Source organism: Besnoitia besnoiti, chromosome II, assembly GCF_002563875.1.
Source record: "Besnoitia besnoiti strain Bb-Ger1 chromosome II, whole genome shotgun sequence".
Taxonomy (NCBI): Eukaryota; Apicomplexa; class Conoidasida; order Eucoccidiorida; family Sarcocystidae; genus Besnoitia; species Besnoitia besnoiti.
In genome coordinates, this window is record NC_042357.1 from 5,051,106 (window position 1) to 5,071,630 (window position 20,525).

At 64.0% G+C, this 20,525-nt stretch overlaps 1 protein-coding gene across 1 annotated transcript; it reads right to left on the reverse strand.

Moving 5' to 3' along the window:
* Positions 1-952: 952 nt before the first annotated feature.
* Positions 953-18,902, reverse strand: BESB_040560 (uncharacterized protein; the record flags this gene model as incomplete). Its single annotated transcript, XM_029362642.1, has 11 exons — positions 953-1,386; positions 1,554-8,033; positions 8,520-8,685; positions 9,306-10,849; positions 11,150-11,567; positions 11,740-11,833; positions 12,340-12,446; positions 12,670-12,885; positions 13,680-13,803; positions 14,295-14,395; positions 14,709-18,902. The coding sequence occupies 11 exons, from the start codon at positions 18,900-18,902 to the stop codon at positions 953-955; spliced, it is 13,878 nt and encodes a 4,625-aa protein (XP_029221607.1).
* Between the last annotated feature and the right edge of the window lie 1,623 nt (positions 18,903-20,525).

The following is a 20,525-nucleotide window of genomic DNA, read 5'->3' on the forward strand; positions in this document are numbered from 1 at the left end:
GTCGACGGAAGGTCCATGTGTTCAATATCGTGTTTCACGGTGTAGATGTTCGGAGTACCTCTCCACAGCTCCCGCGGATCAAGCACAACACAAGAATTAGGTGCACAGTTGACGAAGTGCCCCATGCTGGCTGCGGACGCAGGCCCACCACGATGCCATCCGCCACGGTCGGTCGGGCACGAATTTGCGGACAGCACTGCATTTGCTGCGCCTCTCCCTTGTTCACGGTCGGAGCGAAAAGTCAGCGCCTGTTCGATTCGTTCCCACTTCCACGTGTCTGTTGAGCCCGCGCGTGAGGCCCGACGGGCATCGTCTGGCCGCGGCAGGAAACCCAGCGTCGTCGCTAGCGCAATACATTCACGGCCCACGGCGCCTCTGGCGCACGTTTCAGGATGACCAGCGTTCAACTACGACAGATATGCGTACCTGATATGAATCACAGACGATTTCGACGGTCAAAGCACTACGAAGTGTCCAAGAAATGTGTGCCACTGACACGTGTACGCGCATTCGCAAACCTAGTGGTGCCCGAGCGCGATAGTGGGATCCTCACGCCTGCAGCCACTACTCTCCGCCCACAGTCAGGCTCAGCGCAGTCGGCGCATGTCTGGCTTTCACCCCTTCACGCATGTGCAATGTGCAAAGCCCCCCCGCCGCCCCAGAGTCGCAGCCTTCACGGAATCCTGCCGCGACTTTGCCTTGTTTCCGTTCCCTCCTGCGCAGAGTCGCGTGGACCCGCGCGGCCCTCGCTCTTGAGACGTCCCTCCCTCCTCGGCTGGAGCACCTGGTGCTTCCCTGTATCCCTTCCTGGAGAAAACACACGAATGTACGATCTCCCGGTAGCTGCCGCGCGCCGTTCGTTGACGCGGCCTTCCGCCGCTCGCCGGCTCAGGATTCCCGCGGGTCGAGCTCCTCCCTCTTGCGGCGACCCTCAACCGGCGGGGGCACGCGGTCACTGGAAACAAATGTGAGACACTTCGTCGAGACAGTGCATGCAAACAACCCCGAATGCCCTTCGTACAACGCCTCTGTACGACGCGCCTCCTTCGGGGAGAGGCTCGGAGTACAACATGGACGCGCAGGAACCGCACACGACTCGATGGCCGCACGGCTGGAGCACGCACGCAGGGGGTGCCATGCGGCACAGCAGGCAGACCCCGTCCTTCGTCGCTGCACTTCCTATTTCGTGCGAAAACTGTTCGCTCCTGCCTCTGGGAGACATCGCGGACACGCCGCAGCAGTCCTCACTGCTGCTCGCATGAGAGGACCCGAAGGAACACGAGCGACACTCCTGCTTTGACTCCACGACGAGAGACGCCGACGAAAACGACGCTCGCTCGCCTGCTCGCCGCGCGGCTGGGGAGCTCGCCGCAGACCCCGTCAGTGCTGAAGGAACAACGACAAACCGCAACGCGGCACAACTTGCATCTGCTGAGGCCTGTGGGCGCCGTTGTCTAGACATGCACAGCAGTGTGAGGCTTCAATCTGCAGACCGGAGTGGAGAGAGCGCGCTCACTTCCACGTTCAGGAGCCCGACCTGGAAGCAGACGTACCTTCCTCGTGCAGTGCTGTCGCGCTTTGATGCGCCGCCGCTTCGTAGTTTCTGTCGTGCCTCAGCGCCCCGACGAAGCTCTCGCGTGTCGGCACACTGTCTCCCCCGTCGTCCTCCAAGACCGACTCAGCCCAGCTGAGGACTGCGCCGACGCCTTGATCGAACTCCCGAGCGGAGACGGCCGGGCTGCCTGCGGCGCCACCAAAGCCTCCCTCAGCAGCCGGCACGGCGTGAGTGCTCCTCGACAGGAGAGAGACGCAATCCCGCGGCTGTCGCGGCTCGAGGCCTGGAGGCGCCCCTAGGGCGGCCACGCGCTCAGCCTTGAACTGAAGCAGCAGTTGCTCTTGCTGGGGCGTGAGCGTCTTCCGCCGCTGCATCCCCGGCGAGAAGGCGTCGTCCGCTTCATGCTGGCGGACTCGCCGTCGAAACAAGCCCGCCGCGTCGAGCTCCGCCGCCAAGAGGTTCAAACTGCACTCGGCGTCTTGGTGGGCGCTCATGCCACGCCCGCTGCGGCTGACGATCCCCAGCCGCGAACAGTCCTGGACCGCCGCCGCGGCGGCGGGTCTGCCGAAGGCATCTTCGACGCGGGCGCTCGCGTCGCCTCCCGAGCGCGCCCCCAGCGCCGCCACTGCGGCCGCCAGGCTCGCTTCGGACGACGCGCCTTCACGGGCGGTGCCTCCGCCGAAGAGTGCACTGATCGCGGACGACGTGGAGGCCACTCTGCCCTGCTCAGAGTCGCCCACGCGACTTGCACTCGCCGTCGTCGCTCCCCCCTCGCCCTGCAGCGCCTGCAGATCTTCACTGGTCCGCGTCAAGCGCCGACCAATGGCGCCGAAGCGATGCGCTCCCGCGGTCGGCGATGCCACCTCGTCTTGCGATGCGAGCATGTCTGTGCTGGAGCGGTTAAGGCGCCTGCTGCTGTCCGTCCTGCCGGAGTGCCACAGGGACCCGAGGCCCGCCACGTCGTCGCGAAAGTCGTCTCGGTCACCTGCGAAAGAGGTCTCCGCCGTCGCCCCGCTGAAGCTGTGAAGCGACCCCCGCGCGGTCGTCTCTCCCCAGTCTTTTTCGCGCGCACCGCAAAGGGGGCTCAACCCCCCGAGGTCTGGGAGTGTTGCGTCGGCGCCTCGGCCCGCGTCCGCGCCAGCCGCCGTGACGCTGCGCTGCGCGGCCGCCAGCATCTCCGCAGGCCCGCCTCCAGCTGCTGCCGCCGCCGCAGCCGCCGCTGCAGCAATCACCACTCGGTTACGGTCGATCTCGCCGCCGCTCGGGAACTCCAACCAGCGGGAGCCCGGGTCGCCTGCGGGGCTCCCCAAGCCCGCAAACGCCGCCGCCGACCCGTCGCCTCCTCGATGCCCCGCCCCTGAGGCCTTCACGGACGCTTCTGCTGTCTGGGAAGACCGAATGCGCTCCACTGCAGCAGCCGCTGCGGTCAACGCCGCGACTGCCGCCGAGGCTGGGTCGCCCGCGTCCGCGGGTCTACGGCGAAACTCGCCTCTCGAGAGCTCGTCCCGAAGACCGGCGCCACGTCCAGGCGGAGCCCACAGGCCTGGGGGCCCGGCTATGGCAGTCGCTGGAAGGGTAGCAGCAGCGCGGCTTCTTGCCGTCGCCTCTTCGGCGTCGCGCGCGTGCCGCTCGGCTCGACTCATCCCCGAAGACGGCGCCAAAGAGACAGACGGCCCTCCAACTGCTGTCGGGCTCGACATCGACGCGGCCGTCGCGGAGGAGGCAAATGGCAGCCAGCCGCGGTGGGCACCGTCTACACTGCTGTGAGACTGTTGTAGGAGCGCTGCGGCCAGCAGTTCGTGTGCGTGTTTCAGATCGTCGCCGACAGAACGCAGAAGTCTGTCACGAGCTGACGCCTCTTGCGCAGCGGCGAGCGGGAAAAGGGAGTGAGAGATACGGTGGCGTTCGTCATGGGGCGCGAACGCTGCACTCAGCGCGGATTGACGGGCGTTGCTCGCCGCGTCGGCCGCAAGTTCAGCACGCGTGTCTGACAACTCGCGAGAGGCCCCCGGGTGCATGCGAGAAACCTGGAGTCCCAGTAAGTGGTCGCCACGCAGAGCGTCGTGCGCAGGGACTACCGCCCTGTCGCCGGCCCCAGCAAGCTGGGAGAGTGTGCTCGAGACATCTGAGTCCGCCTCCGCAAGGTGGGGGAGAAGTAGGCGAAGAAGACCCGAAGGAATTCTGCTCATGTCGTCGCTAGTCACGTTGGCAGGCAGGTGCTGGCCCGCAGGCGGATGGCCGCTTGGGGTGTCCCGTCTTTCGCCGTCGTCGATCTCTTTGGGAGGTTTCTGTTGGAGCTCTTTTTCTGCGTCGGCCCGTGAGTTAGCGTGACTCACGGCTCTTGAGTCGTCCTTTTCAGTTCTCTGTATCTTCCGCTCCTTCTCCGCTCCCTTGAAGATCTTTTCCACACTGCCCCATGACCCCGCCAATCGAGGGTGACGCTCTTCACGACGCAGGGGGCCTTCACCACTCGGGCCATCCTTCCGGCTGCCTTGGGCCTCTCCGTCCCCTGATTTGGCGCTCTGGTCCTGAGAGGCGGCGCTGACTGCCGAGCTTCTTCTGCCTCGGCGACCAGCGAGCTCCGCGCCCCCTTTCCTCGCTCCGGCCTCCTCCTCTCCTCGATCCCCGCCGCCGCCGCGAGCGTCCCGCCCCGCATGAGCCGTCGCCCGGCCTTCCGTCACCTTCCCTGCCCCAATCGTCGTCGAGCTTGCTTTCTCTGCGACCCGCCGGCCGGACGGCTGCGTGGCTGCCGCCGCGCCATCACCCGTCGCCTGAGAGCCCGTGGCGAGTGCAACCGAGCCCTGCCGGACCCCGCTCGCCCCCGCGGTCGCCGTCGCGGTTGGTGCGCCCCCGCTGGCACGGGCTACGGGGGCGCCGGCACCTCGTGCGCTGGTGGACGTGTTTCCGCTCTTCGCCTTCGCGCTCGTGCCTCGCTCTGCTGCCTGGCTTCCCGGGCGACGACTGGCGACGGCGGCTGAGGACGCCGTGCTGCGTTCGCCCTCGGCGGCTGAGGACGCGGCTCTCGGGTCTGCCTCCTGCTGGAGGACGCGCTGGGCGACCCCTTCAGGGACGATCAGCACCCGCTGGTCCTGGCCTCCGCTGCGCTGCCTGACCACCTTCCACCCGTGGTGCTCTCGCAGCTGCGTCGCCTGTGCTTCGTCGAGGCAGTCCAAAGCCCAGTCCGGCAGCTGCCCCCGCCGCAAGTCGTACGGCGCGTCCAGCGCCTGAAGCGCCGCCAGGAGCTGCCGCAGCTGCCGCACCTGCTCACACTCGTCCGCGCTGGCTACAGTGGACGTCGAGGCCGCACTCGTCAGCGAATCGCGCGCGGAGCCTGCCGCAGAAGCCTCTTGTCCAGTCGCTCCACCCGCGCGCGCCGCTGTCGCACGCTCCGGCGACCCGCCCCCCTCCTCAGACGCGGCGGACGAAGGCGCGCCTGACGGCGGTCGCTGCGGCCACGCCGGAGTCGGGTCTCCCCCCGCTGCCGCACGTCCTGTCCCTCGCGGGTTCTGGTCCCCGCCGCGGTCGGCAGCGCCCCACGCCATGGCCTTCGGCGCGCGACGGCCTGCGCTCGCGCTTCCGGCGCCCACCACGGTCGACGAAAACGCACTGCCCCCCGGAAGACACTCCTGACTGTCTGACGATATGGAGGTCCGCTTTCGCAGCGGCGTCGCAGAGGCCTTCGCCGCGCTGGCTTCCTTCTTCCCGCCTGAGCAGGACGACAAACCTACGGTCGTTGCCTTCCTCGGCAAGGCGCTTTTCGCCGTCGCCAGCGCGGAACCAGCTGGAGCAGCTCGAGCCTGGGCTTGCTGACGCGGCACCGTCACCTTGCTTCCCTGCGCGTTCCCGGCATCTGTACGACCAGCTGCCTGCTTCTCTCGACTCGGTGTCGCCGCCGCGGAGGCCGGGGGAGCAGCTTCACCCGCGGCCCCTACGCCCCCAGCCGCGGCGCCCGCCCTGACCTTTTTCTCATGTCTCCTGACTTTGCCAACGACCACAAACTCCCAGTCGTCGTCCTTCGCAGTCTCTGCAAGCGCCGCCGCTGGTGGCTCGTCCGCCTCTCTATCGCTCGCGCCCTCCGCCGTCGCATCGAGTCTCGCGCCTCGCCTCGCCCTGCGGTCGTCGGACGGCGCGGCCTGACCATCACTGCTGCTCTCTGAGCTCGTCCCCCGGCACGTGCTGCGGCCGCTGTTTCGCGTGCTCGCCGCCGCCAGGGTCCCCTTCGGGAGCGCAGGCGCTGCGGCAGCCGCGTCACACGAGGACTCCCGCCGCGACTCCTCTGTCCCGTCGCAAAGCTCCTCAGACGACTGGGCACGACTGAGCTCCTCGTCTTCCTGCTGTTTCGCAGCAGGCAGGGAGAGCTTCTTCGCGGCAGCGTCACGCTCCGAGCTGTGTGCTGCCGTCTCGGCATGTTTTTCCTCCGCCTTCCCTAGGAAGGTCTTCCCGCCCCCGCTCGCTTGGCCGCCTCTCTCGCGGTCCCTCGCTGCGTCTCTGTGTCCAGTTTCCGTCGGAGCGTCTGGCTGCGGCGGACTCTGTTTGCCAGCGAGCAAGGTCCCTGCGCTCGCCCTGCCCTCCGCCGCCTGCGTGCTTTCCCCTTGAGCTGCAACCGGGGGCCGCTGCATCTCGATCGACCCGGCAGCTCCTGCGGTGTTCACCGGCCGTTTCTCGGCGCCCGCGAGGGAGAAGACGCGCGGAGTGACTGCGCCGCTGGCCGCGGTCCCGTAGACGCCCCTGCCGGCCCCTGCGGGTGCCTGCGGCTTTTTTTGGCCGCCAGCCTGCTGCTGGCTCACTCCTCGAGCGTCGCTGGCGGAACCGGCGGTCTTCTTGGCGCCGCCACCTGGGCGACCGCTGCCCTTGCTGGGGAAGGCGCCCGAGGACGCGCTCTGAGAGACGTGGCCTTTCCTGTGAGCCTCTTGCGAGTGAGACCGAAGGACGTCTTCTTCCTCCTGAAGCTGCTGCGAGTACCACTCTGCGCAATGCTCCGCCCAGCACTGGTAGAGCAGCCACGCGGCCGTCGTTCCGCCAACGCCGACCAAGAAGCCCGAGAGAATAAAGAGCCAGCTGTACCGCCGGAAGTGCTCCTTCTTCCCGTGCGGAGGCGAGCCCGCGCCCTCTCGCTGGTACGAGGAATAGTTCTCTCGCCCGTACCCGCTGCGGCCTCGCCCGTTGCTCCGCTCCGCGTCGCCCCCCTCCGCCCCGCGCGCGACGTCTCTCCCCGCGCCCGCAGCCACGCGTGGCGCCTTGGCTACGGCGGTGCTGGTCTGAGAGGGGTGGGGTGAGACGCGGGCAGGGCGGGAACCCGCGTTGGCGGGGCCTCGCGACCCTCGAAAAAAGGCGCCGCCGAGTTCGCTCTGGGCGCCAGCGGGACTCGCTGAATACGCAGATCCCCCTGCTCGCCGCCCGCGGCCGGAGCGCGCTCCCGTGAAGCCGTCGCGAAGCAGCTTTTGGACTTCGCGCAGAATGCCGCGCCGCTGCATCGCAAGGAGGCCCTCGAGCAGCAGTTCCTCCGACTCTTCGTCATCTTTCGCGGGCAGGCCCTGGCCGCCACCACCGCCGCCGATTTCGTCTTGCGTACTCCCGCTGTCCCCCACGCCCGCCACCTGTCCTCTGCCCTCGCTCTGGGCTCCAGTGAGGCCTCCGTCGAGGGCGCCCCCGGTGGGATCCACCGCGAAGCGGGCTGTTGCAGGAAAAGGTGCGGCGCGTTCGCGTCGCTGCCGCTTTTCTAGAAACCGGAGCACGAGCTGGCGGTAGCACCGCAAGCCCTCGCGAACTCGCTGAACCCTCAAAATCTGTCCTGCGCGTCGGGGGCACGGGGGTGGCTCTACCCGCCCGTCCAGAGCGTCCGAGTTGTCAACGTCCATGAAAGAGCACAGGGCCGCGACCACCGCGCCGGCGGTGGCGGCTGCGTCGAGCGCCGCCGTGATGGGTGCCCCCGACGGGGGGGGCGTCGACGCCTCGGTGTCGGAGGCGAGGGACGAGGCGGCCGTGCCCTTCGCCGCTGAGAAGCGGCGGAGCCCCAGGGACCACCTCGGCGGGGAGAGAAGCGCCGTCGCTTTCTTCTGGCGTTGCAGGAGACGCATGGCCTCTTTGGGCGAAGGCGGCGACGCGCCCGGCGCCGCGAAGGCGAACGACGGGTGAGGGCGGTACAGCTGATAGTAGTTGTATCCACTCACAACTGCAAAGTTCGGCTTGGGTGGCGGATGGCCCGGGAGCGGCCGTCCGCCGGCAATGGGGAGGTCGAGCGACAAACCCGCGAACAGAGAAGCCGCTTGACCGTCAGAGCCGACTTGCGGCCGCGTCTCCCTGTCTCCTCCACTGAACGAGGACGCGCCGCACGTCTCTTTCCGCCGAGCTTCTTCGCGCTGGCGTTGCTCCAGCGTCATCCCGTGCTGCAGGTGCCAAGTGCGAACGCGCCGCAGACAGTGCATCGCTTGCCGCTGCCGGCGGCGCTGGGCATCGACGTCGCGGGCCAGACAGGTTCCTGGAACGAAAAAGCGACCGCCGCACACTCACGCCGTGAAGCCGCCGGAAAGGAGACACACAAAGAGCGGCCCTACGCTTACACTAAATCAACAGTTATAGTGACTACCGCTTCCAAGCAGGCAAGATTGCCGCAATACTGAAATCCACCACGTTTAGCTGTCTTCAGCAGTCCAGTGGGGGGGTGGCGACATGCAGTTACAAGGAACTGAGCGCCCAACAGACGACACACGTCGCGCCGCCTCTACAGTAGTCGACTGCGCACCCGGCGTCACGAGGAATGCGCAGCAGCGCGCAAATTCAAATGTGCTTGCTTCAGACAGCCGCCCTCCGGCGTCAGGCACACCTGCGAAAGGCGTGATCCGACCAGAAAATCTGACAAAGAGACGCAACGACAGACGCAAGCCCCCGTCTCCGCGGCAAGGCTGCGCGGCAGTCCAGCCCTCACCGAGGGGCTTTCGGAGCGCCGCTACTCGCTGGGCCTCACCTGTGACGTCGTCGAACTCAGTGCAGCCGAGGCGGACAAAGGGCAACACACCTCGAGTGAATTCCTCCTCAGAGGCTTCCAGCGCGTCAGGCTCGAGCAGCGCGACGGCCAGCCGGCTCCGGAAGGCGTGGTAGAAACTTTCGTCGTCGACTGCAGGAAGACCCATCTGAACGAGGCAGAGACAGCAGGGAAGCAGAGGGCTGCGCCGTGAAAGGGCCTGGACATCCGCCTCAACAGTCTAGCCTGCCACTCCGCTTACAATTCCCCTGCCGCTAGGCGGCGACAGTGTAAACTAATTCTTAGTCATGGATTTTTATTGTTAAAAAAAAAAATCAAAACGACATGTTGTTTGTGCGTAACTCAGGGTTTCCTGCACGTTCGTATGAGTTGAACATTTTGCAAAAAGACTGAGAAAGAAACATGGAAGAGAGAAATCTGCGAGGCTGCGCTGCGTCCTGACAGAAGGGCCTCCCGCCGAGAAGGATCGAGCGAAGGGGACTCTGTCGGCTGCTGACTGCTTCTCTGCACGGGACGCTGAGGTCTGTCTCTCTGCATTAGGATGATGCTCAAAGCATCGGCGCCCGAAGGCCCTTGTCCCGCGGCCATCCGCCGCTCAGCTTCACCTCCCTCTCCCTCCCTTCGCTCACTCCGTAGTCCTCACACCCAGTGTGTCTCTGTTGTCCCGCGAGTTACTTCTACTTATACCTAGAAGTATAGGTTTATGGATAATTTGTCGACATTCAAGAGTAGTGCTTCGTTATTTGTCTGTGCCCCTCGAAACCCTACCTGTTTCCTGAGTTTGTTTTCCAGTCTCTTGATGCAGTAGCCCATGACCTGGAGCGAGGGCGGGACCCGATCGCCGCCTGCCGCGTCGAGTCCAGCCGGGTCTCCGACGGCTTGAGCTGTCGCGGCCTCGTCCACCTGCCAGCGGCAGAGCTGGTCAGCGCGTTCATCTGCTTCCTGCTGGCGCAGGCTGCCATACGCGGCATCACTCGGCGCAAAGCGCAGCGCGCGGCATCGGCCGCCCCGGCAAACCGGCTGGCGCGCGGAGAGCGTCGCCTCATCAGGCTTGAGCCGCGAAGACGCGCTGGCGCCGCCCTCCGCCGTCGCCTTCTCGCCCCGCGGCCCAGCCTCGTCTGCCTCTGACAGCATAGGCTGCCACCCATCCGCGCGACCTTTGCTTCCGGTAGACGATGAAGCGAAGAGAGACGCACCCGGGAATGGAGAGGACCAAGCTTCCCCAGCCCCCGCGAGCGTCTCTCTCCTCGCGCGCCTCTCGCCCTCGACGTCCTCTCCAAGCGCTGCAGACGCGCTGCCCATCTCGCCCGACGACCGCCGCTCGAGCTCCCTCAGCAGATCGCTTTCTCTCTGGCGTAGGTCCTGCTCCAAACCTGCGCCTCGACCTGCCTCCACCGCCTGCAACGCCGCCTCAACGCTCGCCATCTGGCTCGCCTCGCCGGCCTCGCCGCCGCTATCTTGAGCTCCTCGCGTGCCGCACGGGGCGCGCCAGCCCCCCAGGCCCAAGCCGGGGGGCGCTGTCCGCCCCCGCGCCTTCTGCGCTTCGAAGGTCGTTCGCTGCTCCGCCTTCCACGCGCACCACGTTTCGCCGTGTGTCTGCTCTTCGAGGGCTTGCTCCCGGGCGGCCTCCGCGAGAAAGACCGTCTCTGGGAGAAAGGGGTACCTTTCCAGCATGGACAGAAGCGTGATGGCGTCGCCACTGTCTCGCGCGGCCGCCGGCACCTTCTTGGATGCCCCGCGGGCGGCGTCTCGGAGGGACAGCAAGAGCGAAGGCGGGTAGAAAGCGGAGATGTGGCAGAGTTCGAGGGACTGTGGAGGCAGGAAGTCAAAATCTCCCTCTTCTTCAGAGTCGAAAAAATCGTCGAACACCGCGGCTTCTTCTTCGCTCGAAACGCCGTCTGCGTCTCCGCCGATCCAGTCCGCGTGCGGATACGAACTCCCCCCCCCCGTCGCGCCTTCCCCCGAGACTCTCGCGCCGCCAGTGCGCGCCGCGAGGTTGGCATAGCTGCCGGCGATCTCTGCGTCCCCGCGAAACTGAGGGCCCCCCGCGCAGCCCGCCGCCGCCGGGCGCGGCTCGCTCGGTCGGTACGCGGCGCCGGAAGGCTCGCGCTCCATCTCAACGGGCGCGTGGGGAGCCCCGTACAGCGGGCCCCCGTCGGGAGAATTCAGCGCGAACAGTGCGTACGCAAAGTCGTCGGTCACCAGCCACCACCCAGAAATCATCGACGAGGCCAAACCCATCAACAGGAAGGCACGGCCAATCACGCGGAACAGGAAACGAAGATCGCAGCAGTGCTGGAGACCCATCCATCCTGCGAAACGCAAGAGACACGCACACCTCGCACTTCAGAAGTACTACACACCGGTTCACCGGTATGCAGTCATCGGGCTGCGATATCGAGACAGCCGCGGTATTGAGGAGCCCGGGCGACGACGCGTTGAAAGAAGAGGGAAACGCTATGGAAGAGGTCCCAGAAATCGTGGAGGCGGAGTTCTCAACTACACTAAGGTATGCCTGTGTCGTCCCTTCCTCTTGTGTCAGCACCCCCTGCGGTACACGCAGGCGCCTTTGCGAAATGCTCGCTGCGTCGGTTCGTCCCTTTTCTTCTCACCTGAGTTGAGCTGCCTGCAACTGGCAGGCACAAGGCGTGCAACGTCGCGCTTCACCTTGGAAAAACAGTCTCTCTCGTCCTCGCTGCGGCCTACGTCGCCGCTGTCTTTTCCGCCGACGTGGACGCCTCCTCCGCGCCTGTCCCCGCCGCCTTCCGGCGCCGCGCTCGCGCGCTTCGGGCCGCCTCCAGAGACCTGCGCCCCTGGCTGCTGGCTGCCGCGGCGCCTGCCGCTCCGACCGTGCCAAGGCGCGCCCGGCTCAGAGGAGTTCGAAGGCTGGGCTTCCTTCGCGCGTTCACGCGCATTCGGCTGCCGCAACGCGAGTTTGCGCCGCAAGAAAGGCAGAACGCGACCGCAGCCGCAGGCATTCGCCGCCCGACGCAGCAAGCGCCAGAAAAAGGCCAATATTTCGGGTCCAGCCTGGACGCCCGCCACACGCACGCACGCAGGACGTCAACTGGCGACCCCTAAGGACGGCGGGCTCGCGTGCGAAGCTCTGGAAACAGAGAGACGGAGGCCCTTCCTCAGACTGAACAAAGGTGACAACCGAACGCACACGCGAGACACTGCACATCCTGGGCTGAAGGCTTACCTCTCCAACGCGCGCAACCGAGGAAGGCGTGGCGGCGTAGTGGAAGAAAATGACCAGAAGCATGATGCGAACCGCCGACTCGCCATACAATTGCCTGCAAGCACACCGGCACGCACGCGCCACATCCGACTCCTTGAAAAAAAAAAAGCGACAGCGGAACTCCCCGCCTACAATGCAGGAGCCAAGATTTATTTCCCCAAAAGGCAAAAACGCCGTGGCGGCCGTCGTGGCATGTAGGCGAATGCGAAAATGGACGACTACAAGCGGTGTTGGAAGCCTCTCGGGCAAGGCACCGCCTCAGCGCCCAGAGATCGAGACGGTGGAGACGCCCTCGCAGTCGAGCACGAGGGAGACGTGGCAGAGACGCAGCATCTCCCGGACCGTGCGGAGTGCAGGGCGCTACCCGCGCATACGGCCAACCCTAAACCGTAAACCCTAGGTCCACCGGCGCGTAGCAGAGGCCCGCTGAGTCCGAGTCCTCCGCGGCGACGCACGCCTCTCCCCGCGTAGAGAGACTCCATGGAGAACCCGAGCGACTAGCTTTTTCAGCGAGCAGAGACTAACAGAACTACAGAAGAGCCCTTCTCTGGCGAGCCTTACTCGACGAAGATGTCGTGGTGGAGGTCGGACACGATCTGCACCAACGAAAACGCAGTGCCTACCGCGAGTCCAGCATAGAGCGAAAAACACTTTTCACCGCATCCGGTCTGCAGCGCGCAGAGAGACAGGGACAGAGGAAGCGCATGTGGTTGGGAGGGGAGGGATGTAGGAAGCACAACTCGGCCCCCGCTGGAGTTCCGGGTCTGCGCTCGAAGCCGCTCGAGTTCTTGCCCGAGGGGCACGAAAGCGCAAGAGAACGCGGAGCCGGCAAACTGCAACCTCCACGGTGCGCGCCGAACTGCACGCGCGGCGGCCGCCGAGAGAGCGTACCTGGCGCAGCACGAACTCCGCCAGGAAGAGGAGTCCCAGCATGGCGCATCGCAGCGCCACCTCGTCCGAGGGCCCGTCGCCGAAAAGTGAGAAGACGAAGGGGAGGAAAAGGACGCGCGCAGGCATCAGAGCCGCGACGAGCAGAAACACGGCTGCCTTGATGATGGGAATGAGACGCAGGTTCCGCCGGCTGATATACGACGTGTAGCTTTCCATCTGAAGGCGGAAACAGCAACGACCGCAAAGAGCAGCATGCGAACCTCACGCCTCACCAGCAGCGCTCCACTCAGAGTCTTCAATGCACCCTCCACCCCGGCATCAGCAGAGTTCTCCTGGGCCTCTACCGCATGCGAACCAAGAATGCGTGCAGATAGATAGATAGATATAGATAGATATAGATAGATATAGATAGATATAGATATAGATAGATATAGATAGATATAGATATAGATAGATATAGATAGATATAGATAGATATAGATAGATATAGATAGATATAGATAGATATAGATAGATATAGATAGATATAGATAGATATAGATAGATATAGATAGATATAGATAGATATAGATAGGTAGATAGGTTAGGTAGATAGGTAGATAGGTAGATAGGTAGATAGGTAGATAGGTAGATAGGTAGGTAGATAGATAGATAGATAGATATACAAATAAATACATACGTAGAGATGTAGGTATAGATATAGATACAAACAGGCACAGATATATAGATACATATATATATATATATATACGTAACAGACATGGATAGCTAGATATAGATGGATACAGACAGATAGATATGGATATAGATACTAATATAGATACAGACAGATAGATGCAGATAGATATAGATGGATACAGATATGTATAGGCAAATAGATTTAGGCATAGATATAGAGATCTCCACTTTGCGGCCGCCCCTCCGAACGCGTGCAGGTCTGTGTACGACGGCGAAACCGCGCGCTGGAGCCTCCCATGACGTTTTTGATTTGCCGAGTACACGCAGCGAACCTCTTTGGCACGCTCGAAGGCGTGTGTGAAAGCCTGGACGACGTCACTGTTTGGAGCGTGCGCGGCGAGCGCCACGTCGAGAGGCGTCTGGCCCCCGAGGTTGCGCCGGATCATGCACCGCCACCTGCAAAGAACGGGCCAGCAGACGTGCTGCATTTACCCTCTTCATGCAATCGAAAAAAAACGCGGGGGGGGGGGGGGGCGGGGAAGCGAACGATAGCATCGCAGACGTTCTTTTGCAAGAGAAATAAAGCAGCAAGTCGCCCCGCACAGGCTGCTCACGCTCCTGAGAGACGGCGACCGCAATAAGGCTCCCGCGCAGCAAGCGCCACCCGAAAAGAAAACCTGCGCGGAGCTGGCCAGGACGAACTTTACAAGGCTACAGCACTCCCACCCCAGCAGCCTCCAGGCCATAGCGCCGTCTGTTTAAAGATATGCAGCAGAATACACGCGTCTACGAAGAGGATTGTCTGTCTGGCAGGACACGGGATTCGTCATAATGGCAGACATATTTGTCTTAGCCTCCTACAATCTGAATGTTCAATGTTCGACTTCTGAAAGGACCCTCTCAGGTCCGGAAAGAGCGCAGGCGCTACCGGCGCGTGGAAAACTCACCAAGAGGTCGGCGCGACTTCGCACGCGACGATCTCAAGCGCCTCCAAGCAGCCAAAGTGCGCGGCAAAGTGCAAAACAGTTGAGCCATTTCCCAGATCCGCCTGAACACACACATGTTGGCATCGGCGATATTCAGCAGCAAAAATTCCAGTCAAATCGTGATGAATTTTCCCCCCACAAGCCGATCGCTTTCATGAAGACGGATTCGCGGGCAAAAAGACGGCCGCGATAAGCAGTAAAGAAGCCCGCTCGCGAGGCGCAAGGCGCAAGGGGGGACGGCGCACACGACTGGCAGAGGCAGAGGCCCTTGAAGTGCGAGTCGCACGAGCGAGTGGAATCTACACGGTTAAGAGCATCGTCGTGTATTCATTCGTCTTTTTCCGGCACCATTGCCTCTTCGGGGTTCGACCCTACCAGCACCGAGTATCCACGGTCGAAGATCCATGGCTGTCGCATCATCTCGAAGCGACTTCTCGAGACGTCATCGAGGCGCTCTGCGAGACCCTCTGCGGGCGGCACGCGGCCTCTCCAGTTCGCGAAAACATCGGCGGCGCCCTCGTCGATGAGGAGAAGACGAAGCAGCAGCGAGAATCGCTCGCGAACTGCGATGGCGACTGGGTGCGGCGAGAAGTCGAACTCCAGATTCCGCGGAAGCGTGTCAGGCGCCTTCACCTTCGCAGAGTCCTCAGCCGGGTGCAAGGGCGACTTCGCCAGCTGGCCACCGCCGCCGCCAGCGCGAATCCAGGCCGCGCTCTCGTCCAGCATCCGACAGAGCTGCCGCTGCTGCGCGTGGGAGCACGCCCCTTCCCCGCTGGTCACGAACCGCTTCACGGCGGCGAGGAGGCGAAGTCGCGCAAGACAGAAGGCGAGCAGGAAGGCCTGCACCAGCAGCTGCGCGTCCTCCCGTCTTCTTCGAAGATACGCCACCGTCAGCGCGCTTCCAGAAAAGGGCGCGAGTGCCGCGTTCACTTCCCCCCCTTCTGTCTTGGCAGACAGCGCGCCTGAGGCGAAGCTCTTCTCGGCGTCTTCTGCGCCGCAGAGCGCCGCGCTCGCCGACGACCCACGAGCGTCTCGGGATGAAAAAGACGCTGCGGACGGGCCCGGAACGAACAAGCGAGACGACCAGAGGTCTGCGTAGGCGTTGTCTGTGTAGGGTTTCGCTTTGAGGCCACAGCATTCTCCCTGCGATGAGCCGTCCGCCCCTTCCTGGGCAGCAAGTCCCTTGCTTTCGACAACCTCAGCAGACGGCGATTTAGCGCCCCCGTCTTCCCTGCCGCTGAGCCCGGCGCCTGGCGAGACACCACCCACACTTCCGCAGGCCTCCGCGGCGCCGTTGAGAGCCAGGAACAGCTGAATCGCTGTTCGCGCGCGGTGCAGCACGCCCAACAGGTCGCAGAAGTCATCGGGGGCGGGCTGCACGAGTTGGCGGGGACCGCCGCTACCGCCTGCGGGCTCCTCGCGCGCCTCTTCGCTTCGCCGAAAAACGTATTCTCGTCTCCAACTGTTCCCCGCGCAAAGCTCCGAGAAGGAACCCTTCAGGAGATCCGAAGCCTCCTGTTCAGAGTCGTCGTCTCCCGACCGGCCTGCGGGCGTACCGTCTTCTCCCTTGCTCCACTCCTTCTTGTGTCTCGCGCCTCCGCTGCCCTCGCCGCGCACTCCGGCAGAGCCGAACGGATCGCCCACCAGCACTAGCTGCCGGCAGTACGCTTCGTCGACCGCCGCGGCGATGGCGGGAACGCCGGCGAGCCCGAGGACGCAGTGGGCGGCATGCAGGTGAACGGGCAAATGCGCGAGGCGGTGCTTCTGCTGCTGAGCGAATTTCAAAGCAGCCTCCGCCGCCGACGTTCCCCTGGATCCTCCGCCCCCCCCCTGACTTCCTGCCGGCGTGCCCCCGGCCGCGCCCCTCCCGCCTCCCTGCTGCTTTCCGCCTCGCGACGCGCCTCCCGGCGCGTAGTAACCCCCCGAAGGCGACGCGGTTCGCACAGTCGAGACGGGGACGAAGAACCCATCAGGGCCAAGGGTCTGCGCCGACCCCGCCTTGCCCCGCGTGCGGGGCAAGAGAATATCACAGGTGCACCTACGCATGGCGTTCGCGTAGTAGAAAAAACAAGCTTCTCCGGTGGAGCCGTGACGCGTGTCTGCGGGCGTCGCGACACGCGCCGTGAATCCGGGACGATCTACAGTTGAGCTGCTCGTCCGCGAGTGCGCGCCCCGCTGGGTGCTCGCGCTGTTCGACGGGGTCCCACACGCGGCTCCTCCGCCGTCTTGGGCGGCGGAGGAGCCACCGATTCTCGGGCGCAGGAAATAGGGAGACAGTGGCAAGAGCAGGCTGCGTGGAGGCGATTCGAGGTCGATGCGGAAGTTAAGGGCACAGAAGCGACAAGCATCCACCAAGAAGGGCCGCCTCGTCCACGGGCGGCTGAGCCAGTGGACAATTCCCTTGTTTTCTGCTGCTTTCTCACCAGCGTGCCGCTGAGACTGAGCCGCTTGGCCGCCCTGGGCTCGGGACTGCTGTTGAGCCGTGCCGCCGGTGCCCCCAGCGCCCTTCCCACTGCTGCGGTTGCCACCCGCTGCGCCGCGCTGGCGGCCGTGATCACTGCCTGTGCCTGTCAAGCCTGGAGGGCTGCAGCCACCCCCGTTCCCCGCGTGTCGAGCTGAACAGACGAGGCCGGTGCCAACTTGAAAAATCGGCGGAACTCCACCAGCGAGGGGACCGAGTGTGGTTTCGAGGCAGCTCGACTGGGAGCAGCCCTCGCACGGTCGCTGGGACGCGCATGCGTCGCCCGCCACTCCTGCACCGGCCCCGGGTCTGCCGCCCCCGCCCAAACACCGCCACGTGCTCACTGAAGCGCCTCCACTCCGCCGCAGCCACGGGAAAGCACAGTCGCTGTGCGGCGAACCCGTGTCTCCCGCGGAGCCCGGAGCGGCCTCCTCGCTGCTGGGCCCCGCCAGGCGCCAGGCTGTCCCCGTCCCGCCCCCCGCGGCTGCGACGGCCGCAGACCACCATATCATTCGGAAAAAAGGGAGCGCTGCGAACGAAGGGTTGCCCGTCACGGGGAACAGCCATCCACTGAAGACGGCGGGGAAAGCGTCGGAATCGAAGAGCAGAGGCGCGAAGATGGGGCGCGTATACGGGGTCTCGGTGGCATGCGGCGAAAGGTTGGAAAGCTGCGACTGCGCAGCTGCAGGGACGCCTGACTGGCTGGACGGGATCAAATCGGACTTGCCAGCGAAATCGAGTGCGCGAGCATACTCCCAGTAGTCCTCTAAACTGCTACTCGTGAAGCCATGCCCCGCGTCCACACACCTGCCTATACCTGGGAAGTAGCACGGCGCGGAGTACAAGTCGGAGGGCTTCCGGCCCGTTCTCCGCGGAATCGCCGCCGCCGCGGCCGCCGGCCACCACCGCCACCACAGGAGGTAGGGAAAGAGACCGGCGACCCCTGCTCCAGCCTCTTTGCGTTCTTCTTCATCTGTCTGCGCGCGGCCCCGCAGTCGAGGCAAGCGAAGCCAAGACAGACGCGAAGCCGAGAGACTAGCCCGCGCCCCCCCTCGTCTTCCCCTTCCACACCATCCCGCCCCGGAGGCGCCGCCCCTCCTCGCAGCGTCCCCTGAGGCCGCGGTGGGGAATGCCGCAACGGCGGCAGCGGCCAAGTTTCGCTGGGCGCCGTAAAAGTTGGTCTCGGCGCCCGAAAAGTCCGAAGACAACTCCAGAAAGGTCCCCAGCTGCCGGCACGACCGCGTCCACGCGGTCAACAGCGCAGCCAGCCGCGTGAGCGACGAGACACAGAACTCCTCTTCGTCGAAATCAGGCCACAGAGAACATATGCTGGCCCACAGCCCCGCAGCAGCTGAAGAGGAGAACGGAGACACCGCCGCGCACCCGGCCGTGGGTCCGAAACCCGGGAGCGGTGCGAAGAATGCGGTGTTGATCAGACTACTCATATAACCGAAGGAATCCGTTGTTCCAGGACATCCCATGCTCAGACTCCAGTCCTCGTCTTCTTCGCGGGCCGCTGCCAATTGGGCAACGGCCGCTAGCCCCTGCGCGTGCAAGAGATAGTCCCGGCGGCGCGGGCAGAACTGCAGACAGAGGACGCGCGAGACGGCGAGGACGCAAAGAACAATCAGTTGGCAAAGTGCTTCAACGCATCTGTATACTCGAGCTACCCGTTCCCACACCGCACCGAGTAAGGGGACCCAGAGACGCCCCGCCCCCGCATCCACCGGGGCCTCCGGAGCTTCGTCGTGCTCAGGGGTGCTGGAGCCCTGTTGGGGCGAGGACGCCCCGTCAGGACTTGAAGGGCAGACCCCCACTCCGCGCGCGGAAAGGCTCGCCACCCATCTTAGTGGAAGACAGATCCAGGAGACGGCCTGCCAGACTAAGACAAAAACCAACCTCACCGTTCGCCAGCACCGAGACAGCGGACTGTCGCCACTAGTTGCGAAGCCTGCGCCCAACTTGTTGCCTGCCGGCCCCTCGTGTGCGTCCGCCGTCGGCGGGTGTGCGGCGCGGCCGTGGTGGAGGCCGGCAGTGGCACTGGCCGCACCGTGAGGATGAGAAACGGAAGGCCCCTGACGGCCCTGTTGCCCCCGGCCCCGCCGCATGGTGCCGGGGGGTATCGCGGGGTTTCGATCCAAGTGAAACAGGCGGATGGAGCATGTAGGGCTAGCGACAAGAGGCAGGTGAAGATGCAGACGAAGGTGATACAGAGTGGGACACCTCTGAGCAGCCAGCGGCTTTCAGGAGGAGTGTGTAGAGTGCTGCAGCGGACTGGCACGATTGGGGCGCCTCTTCAGGCGCGCACTCCATCCAACACACAATCCATCCAGAGAAACGGGGGACAGCGTGCAGCCGCGTTTCTGTGCAAAGCGGATGTCGTGCCTTGCACTCCGTAGTGCCGATCGCTTAGTCCGTGGATTCGGGGGAGTCCTCGATGTCGCCGTTGCCCGCAGCGAGACCACCAACGAAAGCCACGGGGCTTCGCTGAGTTCCCTGGAAGAACAAAAAGTGAAGCGCTAGTCATTCATGTAAGACACGTCAAGCGGGTTCGGACACAGAGGCAGAGCAAAGGGAACTGGCGCATGCAAGGTCCGATCGCCTCATCCTCAGATGCCGAGGGGCTGCCCCTACATGAAGAGTTCCCGAGCGACGAAAAGACAATCCGGTTGATTCAGTCAGTGAGCACTCAGCTGCGTTGAAGGAGCAAGCAGAAAGAAGCCAAGACACATGGAGTTCAGAGGAAAAACTGCGGGCGAGCCTTGATGAGGTGGAGGAGGGTCGGCCGCAGCCTCCCGCCATACCGACGAATCTGTCGACCCTTCTTGCGGCGTGAGAACCGCGGAAGCGGTGAGTGTGTGACGCTTGTTAAGGAAAAAGACAGAACAGAGCATGGAAACGGCGTTTAGAGGCAGCCGTGGCCACGGAAATACGCATTCTTCGCCGCGTGTGCCCCCCCCCCCGCGGTGCGTGTAAGCAAACACAACACCGCACGTCTGTAACTCGCCAAGTGTTCCATGGCCTGCCTACGATTCTGCGGTCATCTAGCGAAGAAAACCCGTCCTGAAGAGCATTCATCTGTCTCCGGCGTCTTAACGAAACAACAGTACAAAACGTCTCCAGTCGTGGTAGTAAAGTACAGCAGTGTGTTGGCCAGGAGTCCCCAGCCGGCGCGTTCTACACTTGCATGCTAACCCTGCAATTTTCAGCCTCCGGGTGGCCGCGCACGTTGCGTCACCATCGGACTGGAGAGGAGAGTACGACGTTCACAGCGCGGCCAAGTTTGGAGAGCGGAGGGCCATTTCTCGTGTCAAGCTCATACTCGATCAGGCAGTGGGCGAGGGAGGGGCAAATGGCGTCCGTGCGAGTCCGCGACGAATTTTCTGCATCACCTCTGTCTGCGGGTCACCCCCACCTCAACGGAGCGACCTGAGCGTCGCCGACCACACCAGCCCGACGCCGGTATAGGGTTGGCGTACGCCGAACACGTCCACTGAGTTCGGTGGTCAACAGCGGCTACGAAAACACTGCGTGCAGGACGATTCCCGCAGACGTCCCAAATGGTACGAATGCAGTGGACGGCACCAAGCAGCTTACTGGCTACTAACTACGGGTTGCGCCCTCGTCAGTTGCTGAACAGACAGACCTTTGCAGCACTCTCTGCTCGCAGTGCAAACTCGTCTGGTGCTATTCGCCTATTCATATCTTCTCACCAAGAAAAGAGTCTTTGT